The following is a 19323-nucleotide window of genomic DNA, read 5'->3' on the forward strand; positions in this document are numbered from 1 at the left end:
TCTGAGCTGCATCTTCGACCTACACCACAGCTCATGGCAATGCCAGATCCTTAACCTACTGAGCGAGGCCAGGGATCGAACCTGCAACCTCATGGTTCCTAATCAGATGCATTTCCACTAAGCCACGACGGGAACTCCGGGAGTAAATTCTAAGAGCTCTCATCACAGGGGGAACATTATTTTTTCTATTTCTTTAATTCTGTATCTCGGAGATGATGGGTGTTCACTAAACTTACTGTATATAAGTCAGATCATTATATGTTGTACCCCTTACCTTATACAGTGCTGTATGTCAAGCATATCTCAATAAAACTACAAGAAAAAAAAAGAATCACAGAAATTCAAAAGATTTGTCTACTCAAAAAGTTAAAACTGGTGTATTTAAAAAAAAATTAGGAAACATAAACACTATTGATAAAAATTCATAAGCAAAAGGAAGACAAGGGTAGGCACATGCTATAAAGGATTACATATGGCAAAAAAGAAGCAAAATATTAACCAGGCAATGACAAGTCAACTCCAATTTTGAGGATTAGGATAACTAACCACACATTGTTTTCGCTTTAATATGCCACTGCACACATGTCCCTTAATCAGATAAATTCAGCATTTTCAGGATACCACCAAAGGAGGAAAAAGGGAAAGAGAAAATCAAAAAAGCTCTCTTGGACCAAAAACCAAAGCTTAAGCACATTACTCATGGCAGAGCTCCCAAGTCTCAAATGAGAAACCCAATTCCTTTTATCTTAGAGTCAGATGTGACAAGCATGTTTGATGGTGTCTTTAATTCAACATGGGAAATCATGATAGAGAAGTAGGGCTAGAAAATGACAGTGGTGAGAGGAACAGTCAGAATGTGAGGGAGGAGACAGGAAAGCATAAAACATGAAGGTAGAAGCCCTAGGATTCTAAGGTCCCCTAGAATCACCAAGGCTTCACAGCCACAGACCCAGACCATCACAGACCCCTCCGTCCCTAACGGAAAATTAAACTATTTCAGTTATTTCACAAAGGCAACTAAGTGTACCCTAGACTACTTCTTAAAGGATTTTACAAAAGCTGTTGTTTTTTTTTTACCTTTTACACATAAATGGACTGTTCAATTATTAAGAAAATTCACTTGTGAGAAACTAGGCTAGATAAGGTTTTACTATGAGTAATCTGATGTCAGTGAACTCTCTGACCTTTAATCACAGAGTAATTGTCACTGACCTGATTTACAGCAGAAGGAAATACACTTGATTTTTCCCCCGATAGATCTGTTTTGATCTAATTCACGCTGCTGGCACAGGCCCCATACCCGTGGCATAAACATGCAGCCCGGACTATTGAACACAACACTCCTAAAATATGTTTGAAACTGTCCAACATTTCCACCCCAACCTGGCCACTGAAAGAAAACACAGCAAAACTAGGAACTGCAGGCTGGACTTGCAATGGGAGTAACCTCTAAAGCAAGCCAGAGCAAGTCCCTTTGGACATGCAACATCTTCAACATCACTTCAAATTGGTGAAGTTCTACTTTTTAAATAATCTTTCTTGGGAGTTCCCATTGTGGCTCAGCAGGTTAAGAACCCGATTAATATGCATGAGGATGTGGGTTTGATCCCTGGCCTCCCTCAGTGGGTTAAGGATCAGGTGTTGCTGCAAGCTGTGGCTTATGTCGCAGATGTGGCTTGGATCTGGTGCTGCTGTGGTTGTAGTGTAGATCTGAAGCTGCGGCTGCAGCTGATTCAACCCCTAGTCCAGGAACTTCCACATGCCACAAGTGTGGCCATAAAAAGAAAAGATAATCTTTCTTAGTTCTCAAGATGTTTATAAGATGACACAAAGATAAAATCAATAAATTCTAATTTTTGGTTCCAAAACCTATTTTTTCCATTAGAGTATTCAATAGTTGAAAGAGTTCTCGCTGTGGTATTATGGGTTAAAGACCCAGTATTGCTGCATCTGTGGCATAGGCCACATCTGCAGCTCAGATTCAATCCCTGGCCCAGGAACTTCCATATGTCACAGATACAGCCAAAAAAATAAATAACTCAATACTTTAGTATCCTTTTCGTAACACTGCTGCAGTTTAAAATGCCCAGAATTACTCTGTCCGTAATTCCCAGTAACTGTAGAGTCTGTAAGTCTTTACTTAATTTCACATCCACCAACTAAATACCTTCCAAAGCTCGTACTGCCTTTCAATTTATTCCTTCACTCAACAAATATGTACTGAGCATTTACTTTGCTAGGAACTAGGTTACAACCGAGGGACTTAAAAAGAACATAATATAACCCATGCCTATTGTACTTAGTACATTTGAGGAATGAAAATGCAGTATATGACACAGTTTCTTGATGCCTCTTTGAGATAGTTACACTCTAAAGATGTCAAAAAATAAAATAAATAAGGTCTGGGTTTAAATCTCATGTGACAAAGAAATTTGAACATGTTGCACATTTTAAATATACACTCTAGAATTATTTCAGTACACTTACCAACATATAAATTATTGATGTCCAAATTATCCATGTCTAAAATCTATTTTTATTCTCAATGGCTTTTTCTTCATATGAGCACACGGAATACCATGGTAAACTTTAATTTTCTCATCTCTTTGGGAAAGAGGAAAAACACATCAAACAAATTTTCATAAATATCTCAAGATTTTTGTTAGTATAAAGAAAACATTGCAACATAAGACTATATTTACCCAAGCTGAAGCTAACTAATCCTGATGTTCAAGGAATCCTAAGGCATTTCCTCTCCTCCATAAAATGCGGTTTCTGAGAAAAGGCTTTGTATGCAATCAAAGTGTTGCTATATAAAGCATTTGGACCAGAGGTTTAGTAAAATGTAATTGAGGAATCTCAGATACATGCTCTTGTGCCACTTATCAACAGAGGTTTACTACTCAGTCCAACTAAATATGCTAACATAAGCCTACTGTATCTTAGAGAAAAAATGTTGAGCGGAAAATGAACAATATGATCAAGGAATTAGGTTTTAGGTTTTTGCCAAAATCTTGAAGTATTATGCCATTTTAGTTTTTAAATGAAACTGTAATTTTAAAAAATCATACTAATAGTTATTTGTATCATAATTTTTATGTACCACTTTAACAAAATTTTAAAGTTAGTAGTATAATTTCCATACTAACTTACCTGAAAACACAATGGTATTTAATTTACTCACTTTACCCTTCTGAATCACATTCTAAGGGGGAGTAAAAGAAACTTTTGCTCACAGAATCAATTGCTTCCTTCACACAGTTTTGAGCCTCTCACCTGCTATATGAGTAACTGAAAGAATGAATTGTTTAATCACTCTGTTTCAAGAGTCAAGCACATTTCCACCTCCTTCCACTGCGTAAGTCCTTGGTGATCCAGGATTACTACTAATACATAAAACTGGTATGACAGTAGAGGATCAACACGGAGCATAAGGGAGTGACGAGTATTACAGTTCTTCCAAAAAAAAAACGGTGACTACAAAAAACTAAGCCATAGAAAGATAAGACAAACAAATCTTTCAGGCAAGACAACCAAAATAACATGCTGCCGTGAAATACAATCATGGGACACATTTAATTTTATTCAAATGTATCAACCTCCTGCAAAATCTAAACCAAGGACTTGGGATCCCAATTTGAAAATGAAACATAACACAGAGGAACCTGTTTCTTCAAAAATTATGGGCTCAGAGAATGTCCTGTAGGAACTTGTACCTAATTAAAGTCTATTCATTCCATGTGTAAATTCTGAGCATCCCCAAATGTTATACATCTCAAGTGGAAAAAAGGGGAAAAAAAACACATTTAGCTGCATAATCAAAAAAAAAAAAAAAGAATTTCTTTCTTCCCAAGTTATATAATTAGTGAAACCATGAAGCACACCTTACCTCACCTAAAAACCAGAAATTTGTGATTAGGTAACACTTAAACTTTTGATCAATAGCTTCCATGGTTAAGCAACGAATTATGTCTATAACCATGACATCCACTGAAAAGTAAAAAATTCAAATTAGCTGTGCTTATCCTGCAATTAAAATACCAGCATTACATATATATTTCTCAACTAAATCTGGTAACACATTTTAAAATTAAGGGATTCCCATGATCTTAAAAGGCCAGAGTAGCTAAGTTAGGATACTGCTTTGGTTACTCTTTAGAATCTGTGCTGAGAGTGGCAGACACACAAAACTATACTTAGACATGCTAGTTAACACAATACTTACACTTCCCTGTTCTTAGCCAAGAGATACACCTATAGTTTTAGATGGGAATTATAATTAGAAATAATGAGAGCAATTTCCTGAGTTACTCCACCTTTAAGTTAATTTCATTGAGACTTATCTTCTGAAATTGCTGCTTATACTATCCTGTTTTTCAGAACCTAAGAAATCTCTCATAATTCTAACATCTTTACACATAAAAAAACTGTATACATGTAAAAAAGTTTCCTTCAGACACCACTTTATCATCTAAAAATCACTTTAACCAAAAAGACGTTGTAAAAGTAAAATTACACATTTTATTCATTCATTCCATCAGCTAGAATTGCTCTATTGTACAAATACAGTACTGTACAAAAAAAATCACAAAATGTTACAAAATAAAAAAGTACAAACTGCATTATTTAATAAATACAACTAAAAGTAGTTAAAGTGGAAATGAGATAAGATTTTAGGTTGGAAACATTGTTTGACCCAGCAAACCATACAAGCTCTGTGTGCAAACATTTTTATTTGTACATAATACAGGGCAATCCTGTTTTGCCTTTTGAAAGAATTTAAAAGGAACAGACTATTTAAGACAGTATTCTCTGGCTATAAAATAACTGCCAAGATTGTTTGCAGGCATTTTTACCACTAGTTTTTGGATCCCTCAGTTGAATCCAAAAACTATGTAACAGGAGGCTTATCTTGTCACAAAGTCTTCTATCGTGTTAAAATTCTTTTTCAACAAAAACAACAAATATAAATAAAAACAACTGAGAGCACCAGACAATCTACTCTAAATATCAATCAGAGTATAAAATAATCACTCTGCCGTCAGCAAATATCAGACTTTCATTCAAGTAAGAGCTGGTACTATCCCTTAAAGGAAAAAAAAAAAACCTTCCCACAACCTCCCCTTAAGTGTATTTCTTTAAAAGCTGACCATTTCTAGAAAAATAACATTTTCAAAACAAAAAATCTGTTTCATCAAAATGGAATGGGCCAATCAGATAACATAAATGCATCAATATCCATTTGAAATATCCAAGTATTGTAAAATTCAACAACATAAAATACTAGATCACAAACTCTGTTCAAAATAATAAACTTCATATAAAGCACTTCTCTGGATTTATGCCGGAAAGCTTTTGTCAAAATGGAACACGTCATAGATGAAGGTACACCAATTGTTAAAAATGTTGTGCAAAAATACAATTTTATAGAAAATAGATTACCAGGAACGAACAAATTTACACTGTGAGAAATCAACTTGCAAATTAAGTAGTGACAACTTTTTATACAGCAAATCATAAATAGCAGTAGGATCACCCAAAGCTATCATGAAACATCATTTAGGTGCCCAGCAACCTTTAGCTCTGAGGAGAAAACATTCAAAAAAATGATTAAGGCATTACACCTACGGTAAATCTACTAGAAACTTTAAAAGTGCTATTACCCTGATTAGAGTTCATGTAATTCTCCAAACACAAACTAGGTATGCAATTCTCCCAGGGCGGAGCTTTTCAGACACTTCAAGAGCATGCATTTTGTTCAATATACATTTTGGACAGGGATATGGCCATGGATTTGGCGAGTTCTTCATCGCGTTTTCTTTGCACTTGAGTCTGCCTGCACCAAGTGTCATACTCCGGATTAGGATAGGAGTGATCAAACACCGCGTCATAATGTCCGTTACTGAGCCAACTGAGCCAAATGCTAGGCCTTAGGGAATCCTCAGGGCCCAAATAGTGAATCATGGTAGACACGGTGGGGCTCTCCAGCCTCCCTCCAGTAGTTAGATGTATATTCACATTCAGCATCTGCCCCATGGCCAGCAGTTCAGGGTACCCGGCCCACGCCCCGTCTTGAGCAGCAGCGATGATAAACTCCCCCACGTCGCCCTCGATCAGGGGGCTGAAGTGGTCGAGGTGGTCGGCGATGTAGTGCACCGTCTGCTCCCGCAGCTCCCGGTGCAGGCTCTGGTCCCCGTACACCGCCTTGCTGACTGCTCGGTAGAGGCAGTTGCCGTCGGGAATGATGTGAAAGCGGTACTTGTTCCTCTGCCGCAGGTACTTGTCCTGCCTCTCCACCTCCGCCAGGTACAGAGCCAGCTTCTCGTCCCGGGGATCCGACCTGGAGACGATCACCGCCTCGGCCGCGCCGCCCGGGGCCGCCTCGCCGCTCCGGGCCGGGGTTGCCTGGGCCTCCGGGTCGGGCCGCCGCGGCTCGTCGGCCCCGGGAGAGTCGCCGCGGTCGCCGGCCCTGTCCCAGCCGCGGAGGCTTCTCTCCGCCGGGCGCTCCTCGGCCCACGGCCCGGGCTCCGGGCTCCCCGGGGGTGGCGCGGGGCCTCGGTGTTTGGCGGCGGCCAGGGCCTGGCGGTGCTCGCTCAGTCGGAAGTTTCTGTCGGGCCCCTCGCGGGCCGCGTCCAGGCCGGCGGGCTCGGGGCAGTCGGGCCTCAGCAGTTCCTCCAGAAGCCAGGCCGAGGAGCCCCGCCGTGGCGGGACCGGGGCGCCGGACGCCGGGGCCAGGAGGAGGCAGCGGCCGCGCGGGGCGGTAGGCGCGGCGGCGCCGGGCTCGGGGCTGCGCAGCAGGAGCCGGTCGGCGCCCAGGGCCCGCACGGTGATCTGCGCGGTGGACGTGTAATGTGGCGGCAGCGGCGGCTTGCAGGACCCGCCGGGAGGCCCGGCAGCGGCGGCCGTGGCGGGGGCGGCGGCCCCGGACACCACCTCGAAACAGGAGGAGAAGGCGGGCATCTTGGAGGCGGGGGCGGCGACGGCGGCTTCGCGGGGCTCGGCGGCCGCGGCCGACTGGCACTCACCGGTCTCGGGCTCTGGCGCGCCGCTGGCGGGTCCCGGGGGCTGCAGAGAGACCTTGAACGGGGCGGCAGCGGCAGCGGCTGGCGGAGCGGGGGCTGTGGGACCCGGGCCCCCGGCTGGGAAGTGGGTGCAGACGCTGCTGTAGAGCTGCATGTCCCTGCCCGCTGCTCGGCTCCTTATAGGCGCGCCGAGCCCCGGTGAGGGGACACACCCTCCGGGCCCGGGGGAGGGGGCCGGCCGAGCGCGGTGACCCAGTGCCCCGAGAATAGAAATGACCGAAGAGCTGCCGGCGCGTCAGGAGCCGCAAATAACGCCCGGGTCCCCGCCAAATTCCTGCTGCGCCACAGCGTGCGGTGGGGGCGGGGAGGGGACGCGCGCTCGACCCCTGCCGGCGCGCTCGGCCCGCAGACACGGGGCGCCGCGCCCGCTGCCGCTGCTCCGGCCCGCGGCGGCCGCTGGGTACTCTCGGAGGAAGCCGCCCTCCCCGCTGGAGAGCGTCCCGCCGGCAAGAGCAGAGAGGGCCGCGCTGAGGGGCCAGGAGGCGGGGCCGCAGTTGTTTACCTCAGACCGCGCGGCCGCGTCACGTGCCCTCGCTGGAATGCGCGGCTCGTCGCTGCGTCCCATTCAATCGCGCGGGATCGCCACGCCCCTCGGGCCTGCTCCGCCCCGTTCGGCGACGTCATGGGCGTGGCCCGTAACGCGGGCCGTGAGCGGCGGGCGCGCGGGCGGGAGAGCGCCGGGCTGCGAACCTAGCGCGGTCGAGGGACTCTTGGCCGCTCACCCGCTGAAGCCGTACGTTTTGGCGCCGCGTTTTTCTGCGCTACTTTAGCAGATCGTGGCGGGCTGGGCGCTGCTGGACGCGGTCTAGAATGCTTGGAAGACTGCGTTTCTTAAGAGCGCTGCCCTAAAACTTTCATGGCACCAATGCCGTCTTTTTCATTTACTCCCTTAGATTATGTTGTTAACGTAGCGTGTCGCTTCCCTTTCTCCCCAGCACCTTACTGCCCGGCTAAACCGAAACCAACTTTTCTGCACCCCTAACCCATATCAACAAGTAAATACAACACTGAGAGAAATACCAAATGCCTAACCTAGAAATACTAATTGCCTGATTAGGCACAGCTGCTACCATAGGTCAGCAGCAAAGTGACGCATTCAGAGAACGCTGAAATTGAATAGAATATTGAAAATAGTTCTACCCAACGGTGTTAGTTGTTCCTGTTTGTAAAGAAAAGCCATGACACTCAAATGTTCGATCATGTATTGACTGTATAGTAGGGAGCACTGCTTCTGCTCTATTTTGAGTTTTGAGCATATGCTAAACTAACAGGGCTTAAACGTTCAAAGGGAACCTAAGAAGCTATTCTACCATTCTAATGATGGGAAAATAAGCTATGGAATACGCCTCCCCTCACGCTTCTGCTGATGCCACGAACGGAAAAACTTCGTCTTATCGGCGATTACAGTTATTGAACCAACACTAGCACAGAGCCTGGCACATAGTTGGAACTAATTAATATTTACTGAATGAATTAGCTAATGAAGGAGGCGTTCCCAAGACAGTGGAGAAGCCAGAACTACCATCCTGGCCTCCTGATCCCAGCCAGGACTTTTAATTTGCAGTGGTGGGTGCGACAGGCAGGGTCCCAGCAGGTTCCTTTGAACCTGTTAGGTAAGTCAACTCAGAAGGGTAAACAACCATGTAAATGCCTAACCATCTTTTCAGCTTGGGAACTTGTAGACCCCACTGACCAATTAGGAAAGAGAAATTACTCAGATTTCATCGTTGATTGGGACTGTCCACCCGGAACTCTACTTTTAGCCTTTCAGTAGCTGGTGCTCTGAAACAGAAGACAAAACAATTAACAATAAAATAATCCTCAAATAGTATTTGCTGAGTACCCACTGTGTGCATAGCAGAGCTAGCAAACAGGAGCATGGAGGGAGATAAGGAAACTATCTTTAAAAAATTTTAAATCCTAAAGCAAGAATGAATTTTGAATGGATTGGAGTAAAAAAATAGGGGGAAAAAATAAGGGTACAAGTTAGGTCTGATGTACTGAATTAGGAATGTCAAAACCCAGGGGTTCCCACTGTGGCTCATCGGGTTAAGAACCTAACATAGTGTCCATGAGGATGCAGGTATGATTGCAGGGCTTGCTCAGTGGATCAAAGATCCGGCATCACTCCTAGCGGGAGAACTTCTATACGCTGCAGGTGTGATTGTGAAAAGAAAAAAAAAAAATTCAGTTGAGTAAATTTGATGATCTGATTGGCTTTATTAAAAGACTCGGGCTTAATTCCATTAGGCAAAATCCTATCCAGCAACTAGAAGGACACTGTAGAAAGCTGTAAAAAAAATGGAAATTTTTTTTTAATAGGAAAAAGTGGGGGGTAAGGGAGTTATTAGCACAAAAGAAGGAAGAATTGTTTTTAAGGGCATTCCCGTTGCGGCTCAGCAGTAATGAACCCCCACTAGTATCCATGAGGATGCCAGTTCAATACCTGGCCCTGCTCAGTGGGTTAAGGATCCGGCATGGCTGTGGCTGTGGCATAGACTGGCAGCTGCAGCTCCAATTCAACCCCTAGCCTGGGAACTTCAATATGCCATAGGTTAGGCCAAAAAAAAAAAAAAAAAAAAGATAATTTTTAGGTCAGGACTTGGGAGGCAGGCGGCACGGCAGGAGGGTTTTATCATCTAGATTGCTGCTGCTTCCTCTGGAGATGGAGATGGCCCATATGACAGGTGACCTTACTGGTGCTGATCAAATAATTCCAAACCTGTTGATTAAGATGACATTTCAACAGAAGGTTGAAAATTGAAACTGCAATTAAGTCTTGGTTTGTTGTTGTGAGGCCCACTTGGGCCTATTCTTTCTTGATTCAAAACTTGAATGTATGACAAGGCTCTACCCCACCTTTTAGTTTTTGAGGGGGTGGTGGACTTTACCACACTGCAGATTCAGTGTGAGAATCAGTGTCCACTCTGTATCTAGGTCAGGAAAGTCTTCCTAGAGGAAATGGTATTTCAGGAAATTCAAAGCAGGGATGATTGCCAGCCCTCGGAAATGGAAGTTGTTTTCTGCCCTTGCAGTGTGAGAGAAGGCAAGGCCTTATAAAAGACAGCAAATAGATGAGGATAGGAAGGAGGGGGAGGCTAATCCAGTTCTTTGATGCCCCATCTGAAAAGAATTCCTAATGATTGTCTTCTGGAAAATCATTTGTCTAGCATATTTGGGTGCTGTGCAGAAAACTAGCAGAAGTTTAGGAAAATAGACTTCTAAACCAAAATTGCATAGTTATTGAATAGGCAAGAAAAAAACAGAAAATTTCATCAGCTATCCACCAAAAGACAATCGTTAGGTTAAAACAAAACCAAAGGACAAGACATTTAATCAATAAATATCTATTGGGCACCAGCTATGCACCCATACGGGGCCAATTACAGGAAATTCAGAAACAGATTCTGTCCTGCGGCCCCGGCAGCAGAAATCCAGCCACCAAAGGCATCTTTTAAAATAGGACCCAAGCCTGGCATATTTCTGGAAGGTATGTACACCTAAATACCATCATTTCTTAACTGCATTTTTTTAAAAGAATAAAATTCCCAACCTCTTCCCTTCCTCAAAATAAAACTTTTAAAAATGCATTCATCCATTTATTCACTCATTTAATAATCCTTTATTTACAAACCTGATATGAAAAATGACCTTGAAAAGAATGAAGTTGGAGGACTCATGCTTCCCAATTCCAAAACTTCCTACAAAGCTACAATCATTGAGACCATGTGAGGAGTTCCTATTGTGGCACAGCAGAAATAAATCTGACTAGTATCCATGAGGACTCTGGTACGATCCCTGGCCTCGATCAGTGGGTCGGGGATTCAGCGTTGCCATGAGCTGTGATGTAGGTCGCAGACACGGCTCAGATTCCGAGTTGCTGTGGCTATGGTGTGGGCTGGCAGCTGTAGCTTGGATTCCACCCCTAGCCCAGGAAATTCAATATGCTGCAGATGCAGCCCTAAAAAGCGAATAATAACAACAATATTTTTTTAAAAAAAAGACCATGTGGCACTGGCATAAAGAGACACATATAGATCAGTGGAATATAATTGAGAGTTCAGAAATAAAGCCATAAGTTTATGATCAATCATTTCCGATTGGGTGCCAAGACAATTCAGTGGGTCTTTCCATAGCTTTTTCGGCAAAAGGTAGTGGGATAACTGGATATCTATATATAAAAGAACAAAGCTGGGCCCCTTATACAAAAATTAATTTTGAAAAGATCAAAAATAAGAGCTATCCCTTGTTGCTGTGGCTCTGGCGTAGGCCAGTGGCTACAGATCCAATTAGACCCCTAGCCTGGGAACTTCCAGATGCCTCAGCAGCAGCACAAGAAATGACAAACAAACAAAAAAAAAGTAAGAGCTAAAATGATCAAATCCTTAGAAGAAATATGAATCAGAAATCACCTGCCTATGGATGAGGCAATGGTTTCTTAGATGTTGGGGGACTTCAAGGCCCCTTCTAGGAGACTAAAGGCTGAGCCTCTGGCCAAGAAAAGAATTACCAGACCCTTATCATCGCCCCACCCCTCTCATTGTAATGACCCCTCTCCCACCTTGAGCAACCAAGCCTACTTCCTACCCCCTACTAGGAAAGGTATGTGGCCCACTCCTCACTCCACCCCTGTAGGGCCCTTATATACCCCCAACCTGCCAGCAAGTATATCCTAAGACCCCAACCAATCAGCGGGTCAGCAGGTGTATCATAAGTCCTCTCCTCTCGCTGAGCTACAAAAACAGGCATGACCACACCTTCATCGTTTGCTCTCCCCAATTATCTGGAAGCCGGTCTCCTGTGTTAACAGCATCTCTGGATTCAATAAACTTGTCTTTTCTTCACCTTGCTTTGTTTCCTGAAAATTCTTCTTTCCAACCCCTGTGTATAGACCACAACAGGTGTGACAACAAAAAAGACAAACAGCAAAAGAAAAAAAAAAAATAGGGAAGCTGGATTTCATCAAAACTAAAAACTTTGTGCTTCAAAGGACCTCATAGAGAAAGTGGAAAGACAAACTGAAGAATGGGAAACTACATTCCCAAGTCAGATATCTGACAAGAGACTTTGAAATATTTAAAGAATGCTTAGTCTTCAAATTCAACAGTAAAAAGACAAATAACCCGATTTTTAAATGGGCAAATAATTTGTGTAGACATTTCTTCTAAGATATACAAACAGCCGATAAGCACATGAAAAACTCCTCAATATCTTTAGTCTTTAAGGAAATGCAAATCAAAACCCACAGTGAGAGAATTCCCTTTGTGGCTCAGGGGAAACGTACCCAACTGGTATCCACAAGGACACAGGTTCAATCCCTGGCCTCACTCAGTGGGTTAGAGATCCAGCGTTGCTGTGAGGGGAAAACAAACAAACAAACAAACAAACAAACAAAAAACTTGCAATGAGGTATATACTCCATACCCATTAGGATGGCTGTAACAAAAAAGACAGAAAATAGCAAATGTTGGTGAAAATGCAGAGAAATTAAAACCTTTATACATCACTTGTAAAATTTTAGCAAGGAAACTTTTTTTTTTTTTTTTTTTTTGCTTTTTAGGGCCAAGCCTGTGGCATATGAAAGTTCCCAGGCTACAGTTTGAATCAGAGCTTCAGCTGCCAGCCACAGCCACAGCCACAGCCAAACCAGATCTGAGCCACATCTGCAACCTACACCACAGCTCACTGCAACGCCTGATCCATAACCCTCTGAGGGAGATGAGGGATTGAACCCAAATCCTAATGGATGCTAGTCGGATTCTTAACCCACTGAGCCATAATAGGAACTCCAACATGGAACTTTGAAAACATTTTGAAAAACAATTTGGCAATTCCTCAAAAGGTTACACATAGAGTTACCATAGGATCCAGTACTTACACTGCTAGGTGTATAACCAAGAGAAACAAAAGCATGTATCCACACCAAAAAAATGTGTATATCAGGAGTTCTCATGGTGCCACAGCAGTGAACGAACCCACTAGCATCCATGATGACTCGGGTTCGATTGCTGGCCTCGCTTAGTGAGTTAAGGATCTGGCATTGCTGTGGCTGTGGCGTAGGCCGGTAGCTACAGCTCTGACTCGACCCCTAGCCTGGGAACCTCCGTATGCTGCTGGTGTGGCCCTGAAAAGACAAAAAAAAAAAAAAAAAAAAAAAAAAAAGTGTGTATCAGTGTTCATAATAGCGCTATTCATAATTGCCAAAAAAGGAAACAACCCAGTTATCCATCAGCTAATGAACAGATTTTAAAAATGTGGTATAGCCACACAATAAAATACTATGCAGCCATAAAAAGATTGAAGTACTGATAAATGATGCAACAACATTATTCATTTTGATTTTTTTTTTTTTTTTTTGATGCGCCTGTGGCATGCAGAAGTTCCCAGGCGAGGGATGGAAATTGCACCACAGCAGTGACAACACCAGACCCTTAACGTGATAGGCCTCCAGAGAACTCCTGAAAACATTATTCTAAGTGAAAGAAATCAGACACAAAAGGGCACATATTGTGTAATTTCATTTCTATGAAAGGCCCAGAATCAGCAAACCCATAGAGACTAAAAACAGATGAGTGGCTGCCAGGGACTGGGGAGGAGGAGGAAGAGGGAGTCACTACCAGTGGGGATGGATGCCTTTTTGGAGTGATGAAAATATTTAAAATTAGATTGTGGTCATGGTTGCACAACTCTGTCAATATACTAGAAACCACCACTAAGTTGAATCTTTTTTTTTTTTTTTTTTTGTCTTTTTGCCTTTTTATAGGGCCACTTCCTGCAGCACATGGAGGTTCCCAGGCTAGGGGTCTAATCAGAGCTGCAGCCATTGGCCTACACCACAGCCACAGCAACACAGAATCCAAGCCGCGTCTGTGACCTACACCACAGCTCACGGCAACGCTCAGATCCTTAACCCACTGAGCAAGGCCAGGGATTGAACCTGCAACCTCATGGTTCCTAGTTGGATTCATTAACCACTGCACCACGAATATTTTTGAAGGATGAATTTTATGGCATGTGTACTACATCTAAATGAAGCTGTTTAAAAAAACCCTATTATGAGCTAGAACTGTGCTGTTTGATATAGAAAGATGATTACGTATCATTTATAAAATATCACAGCAGCAGCACTTACTTCATGACATTATTTCATAAATCATACATTTTATATATCTTATTGATTTTTCTGACAAATGTACAGTATCTATACAGCACTTAAACCTAATTGTTAAATGATATAAAGGAGTTGAAACTTACTGAAACCAAATCATTTATGCCCACGTGGAAGGGATATTTGAAGAGCTGGGCTAGTGAAATGCTGTTTGAATTTATAATTTTATTTCTTAAGCTTTTTGTGGAATTGTCAAGATACAAAAATAATTTTATATTCTTTTCAACAAACATTTAATGAGCACTAACATGCATAAAGCATATGGGAATATGTCCCAGTTTAACCATATATAGAACCAAACTAAACTTAAAAATATACAATATGTGGTGGGAAAGATTCTGAAAAGTCCCTGAGGCACAGCAGACTCTCAATAAATCTTTTCTGAATATTGTCAAGGAAAAAATGGAACATCAGCAATAAAGGCAATCATCTTAGGAAGTATTGTGTGGGTTGATATAGATTCATGCTGTTAAACTGACAATTTAAAGTGAACAAATAAATAAACAGAGGGCACTACCTCATACCAACACCACAATATTCTTTCTCTAGCATGTTTCCCACTGCTGACATGTCACTGGCTGGAAGCGAAGTTTCCAGGCAGAAATGAAAGCACCTCTCCATTATTTAAACCATATAGCTCTTCTGAAATTATTAGTATCTCTGAAGAGCCTATCATCTATCTAGTGATCTTATCCCTCCAGAAAATGTAAATCAATTTATAATGACTCGATCATAAGTAATCAAGAGTTTTTTGCCTTTTATAGGAAAAAAATAAAACAAGAAGTGGAGTGAAAGCAGGAAAGTATACATAATCACTGACTCCTAATTTAGGCTTGAAAAATGTGCAGATCCTTTTGATAAATAGCCCAGCAGTTCCCCTAGTTCTTCTGGTTCAAGTCCTTATCTAGGCAATGGCATTTTTCATCTTGTGGATTCAATGAACTATGGAGAAAAACGAAAGTCAGAGTTGTCATTCACGAGGAGGTTCAGATCACGTCATATGCACGGAATAATCAATTCCCACACACAGTTTTAAATCAACCCAGCATGAAGGGGAGACACTCAAAGCCTGAGGCATTCTCTGAATTCCGTTCACCAGATTTGGGACCACATTAGGATAGGGGTTTTTAGACCTGACACGGTTTATTCCTTTCTCTGTGGCCTGCTTCTGGTTGCCTTCACCAATATAATAATCTAGTAATAAATAGCCCTGGTGGTTGCAGAGGGAGAAACAGAACTAGAGCCTATGGCCCATGACATGGTTTGAATGCTCATGTCTCCCCAGAATTCATATGTGGAAATCCTAAGCTGCAAAAATGATACTATTAGGAGGTGAGGACAAAACAAGATCTCTGCATCCCAGAAGAGGGCCCTCACCAGACCCGACCCCAGGGCACCTTGATCTTGGGCTCCCAGTCTCCAGAACCCCAAGAAGTGAGTTTCTGTTGTTTATAAGCTACCCAGTCGAGGGCGTTCTCTTATAGCAGTCCAAGGGATTAAGGCTGTGCCTGTTTAGAAAGGACTTAACATAAACTAGGGGAAACAAGACACCACACACACACACACACACACACACACACACACACACACACGTTAAACAACAATGTAGTGTATGCAGTCATCTGTTGTCAAAGGTGGTTCTATTACGACTCAGTTGTCTGGCTGTACGCCAACATTTTAAATATCTTGGATGTTTATGAAGGGGGAGAAAGGAGAGACCTTCTCACACTGCTCTCCCTCTCAGTGGGTTGAAGGCCAGGCTGAGCGACACACTCTTAATGACTAAGGGGTCAATTGTGGAAGGTCCAGCCATTATATAACTATTGCAGCAAGACTTAAGAAAAAAGATGGAGGGTAGACATGAAGTTACTTCAAAATCACTTCTTAGTATTTTAAAATAATTGATATTGTAAAAAATCAAAGCAATGCAAACATATAAAAATTATTGGATTTTTGGGGGGGGGTCTTTTTTGGCATTTCTTGGGCCGCTCCTGCGGCAGATGGAGGTTCCCAGGCTAGGGGTATCAGCCTACGCCAGAGCCACAGCAACGCGGGATCCAAGCTGCATCTGAAACCTGCACCAAGCTCACGGCAACGCTGGAACCTTAACCCACTGAGCAAGGCCAGGGATCGAACCCACAACCTCATGGTTCCTAGTCAGATTCATTAGCCACTGCGCCATGATGGGAACTAAACATATAAAAATTAAAGTGAGGGAATTCTCCGGAGGCGCAGCAGGTTAAAGATCCAGCATCACCACTGCAGTATCGCGAAGTGGATCCCTGGCAGGGAACTTCCACACACTGAGGGGTGCAGCCAAAAAAAAAAAATAAAGTGAGATTCCTTTCCACACTCTCGCCCTATCTCATGCTCCAGAGGTAATTAAGCATGGTTGGAGTTCCCATCGTGGCGCAGTGGTTAACGAATCCGACTAGGAACCATGAGGTTGCAGGTTCGGTCCCTGCCCTTGCTCAGTGGGTTAACGATCCGGCGTTGCCGTGAGCTGTGGTGTAGGTTGCAGACGCGGCTCGGATCCCGCGTTGCTGTGGCTCTGGCATAAGCTGGTGGCTACAGCTCCGATTCGACCCCTAGCCTGGGAACCTCCATGTGCCGCGGGAGCGGCCCAAGAAATAGCAAAAAAAGCCAAAAAAAAAAAAAAAAAAAAGCATGGTTAACAATTTATAATAGATATTTCTGGAACTTTTATGGGCATATATAGGTTGTATATTGCATATGTATATGTGCCTATAAAATATTTTCATAGAGGGATTATACTGTGCATATTTTCTCTTGTCTTATGCTTTTTTCCTTAACTAGTATATACTAAGCACTTTTCATCTCACCATATAGAGCTCTACTTCATTCTTCTAATGTCTAGAAAAAAAAAATCCCAAAGTATGGATGTGGGATAATGTATTTTTAAAAACATTTATATTGTTGTAACTCCATCACTAGTCAAGGAGTGTCATGGTGAGCATCTTTGCACTATGTTTGCACTTTTATATGAGGGGACCTAGGACAATTTCTTTTTCTTTTTTTTTAAGTTAGGAGTCACATTTTCTTTTCTTTTTCTTTTTTTTTTTTTAGGACCGCACCCACAGCATATGGAGGTTCCCAGGCTAGGGGTTGAATTGGAGCTACAGCTGCCAGCCTAGGCCACAGCCACAGCAACACCAGATCTGGCTGGAGCTACAGCTGCCAGCCTACACCACAGCTCACAGCAACGCCAAATCCTTAACACACTGAGCAAGGCCAGGGATCGAATCCACAACCTCATGGTTACCTAAGACAGTTTCTAATAAACATTTTTTTTTTTCCTTTTTTGGCTGCACTCAGGGCATATGGAGGTTCCCTGGGCCAGGGATTGAATCTCAGCCACAGCTGCAGCCTACAGCACAGCTGCAGAAAATGCCAGATCCTTAACCCAATATGCTACAGTGGGAACTCCTCTAATAAACATTTTAGGAGGTAATTCATGAGAAGGCTTAGCAACCTGGGGAGATTTTGAATGCCAGCAAATTTGATTTTTTTTGGAAATGATTGTATTTCTACTGTAAAATACATCTTGCAACTCTAATTTTCTGTGAAACACAGGGAAAACATCACTTACTGGTATTTCTAAAAGCTTCCTCTGTATCATATGTAAAATTACAGACACGGTGCTAATAAATAGACATCTTTGAATGAATGAATTAATGGGAAGAAAATGAAAGAAATCACACTTACTTGAGCACTGCAATGGTACATCTGAGCTTCCTACTTGATTTTCCAGGAATAGCTTTCTGCTTAAGAATCTCCATCATCAAATTTGTAAAAGTAACTGCTATGAAACTAGTATATATTTTCAATGTAAATACAGTTTTATAGGAATTTTTTATTATGAAGATACCATATGCTCATTATAGAAAAATCAGAATCTATAAACAACCAAAAGAGAAAGACATTAAAAAAAAAAAAGTCTATCCACTAAAGAGACACTCCTTGGTCAGTTATATCTGTATCAGTGGTTCTCAACTGGGGTGATTTGGCAGGGTCTGGTGACATTTTTGGTTGTCACAACTGGAGAGGCCACAGATGGGTGGGGGGGGGAGGTGGTCCTGCTACTGGTATCTAGTGGTTCTTAGAATTTAAGGATGCTTCTAAATTTCCTCTAGTGCAGGAACAACAAATAATCATCCGGCCCCAAATGTGAACAGTACCAAAGCTGACAAATCCTGATACACACATAAACACACACATTATTTTTTCACAAAAACGGGATATCACAGACACTATGCTGTAACTATGGTATGAGGCCTAAAAAGAAAAAAGTATACTGTCTTTTTACTTGATATGTCAAAATCTCTCTCATATTAAAAAGATACTTCTACAACTTTTTTCTCTAATAGCATTTTAATAAAGCAGTTATCCTTAAGTCTTTTAGAAATCGTGTAACATCCTTACAGAAAGGCACTCTGGAGGTGCCAAAGAGCATGTGCACAGGTGGATCTGCATTGTGTTATCTGCTTAATAATACCTTGGAATAGGAAGACGACTAAAGCAACTGAAGAACATACACTTTAAGGTGATTATTGCTTTCTCTGACCTATAATTGCAGTGAAAGCTTTCCTGTTTATTCTTTATTGCATCTCAAAGTGTGTCAATTTTAGTTACCTTGTTGGCATAGTCAATTCATCTAGTAGCTGACCGCAAAGTGGTATAAATTACCATAAGCTTGCATCTTCTTTTGTAGAGCTCTTTAAGTTCTGGATTTCTCTATGCAGTGGCTTCCAACTTTTGCTTTTTGTTTTCTGTTCTTTTGTTGTTGTTGTTGTTGTTGGTTTTTTTTAACTGAAGCTCAAAACAGAAAATAGATTTACACTGAGAACAGGTACACTACTATATGTATATATGTAGAACCGAAACAAGTTTTGAAAAATGTAACACTTAACTTTACTACATACATGCACGCTATTTTATTTACTATTCTATTTTTCCCTGTAAAGGTTGGTTATAACCCCAAAGTCATTTCATGGCCCACGAATGGTTGTGCCTTGGAATTTGAAAATCACTGCATGGCAGCCTCAGATTTAC

The 19323-nt window shown here is 42.4% G+C and overlaps 1 protein-coding gene across 1 annotated transcript; it reads right to left on the minus strand.

The window, feature by feature from the left end:
• Positions 4502-7369, minus strand: OTUD1 (OTU deubiquitinase 1). The gene has a single exon (XM_021064917.1). It carries the CDS (start codon positions 7174-7176, stop codon positions 5740-5742), a length of 1437 nt encoding a protein of 478 aa, XP_020920576.1. The 5' UTR covers positions 7177-7369; the 3' UTR covers positions 4502-5739.

Source organism: Sus scrofa, chromosome 10 (assembly GCF_000003025.6).
Source record: "Sus scrofa isolate TJ Tabasco breed Duroc chromosome 10, Sscrofa11.1, whole genome shotgun sequence".
Classification (NCBI taxonomy): Eukaryota; Metazoa; Chordata; class Mammalia; order Artiodactyla; family Suidae; genus Sus; species Sus scrofa.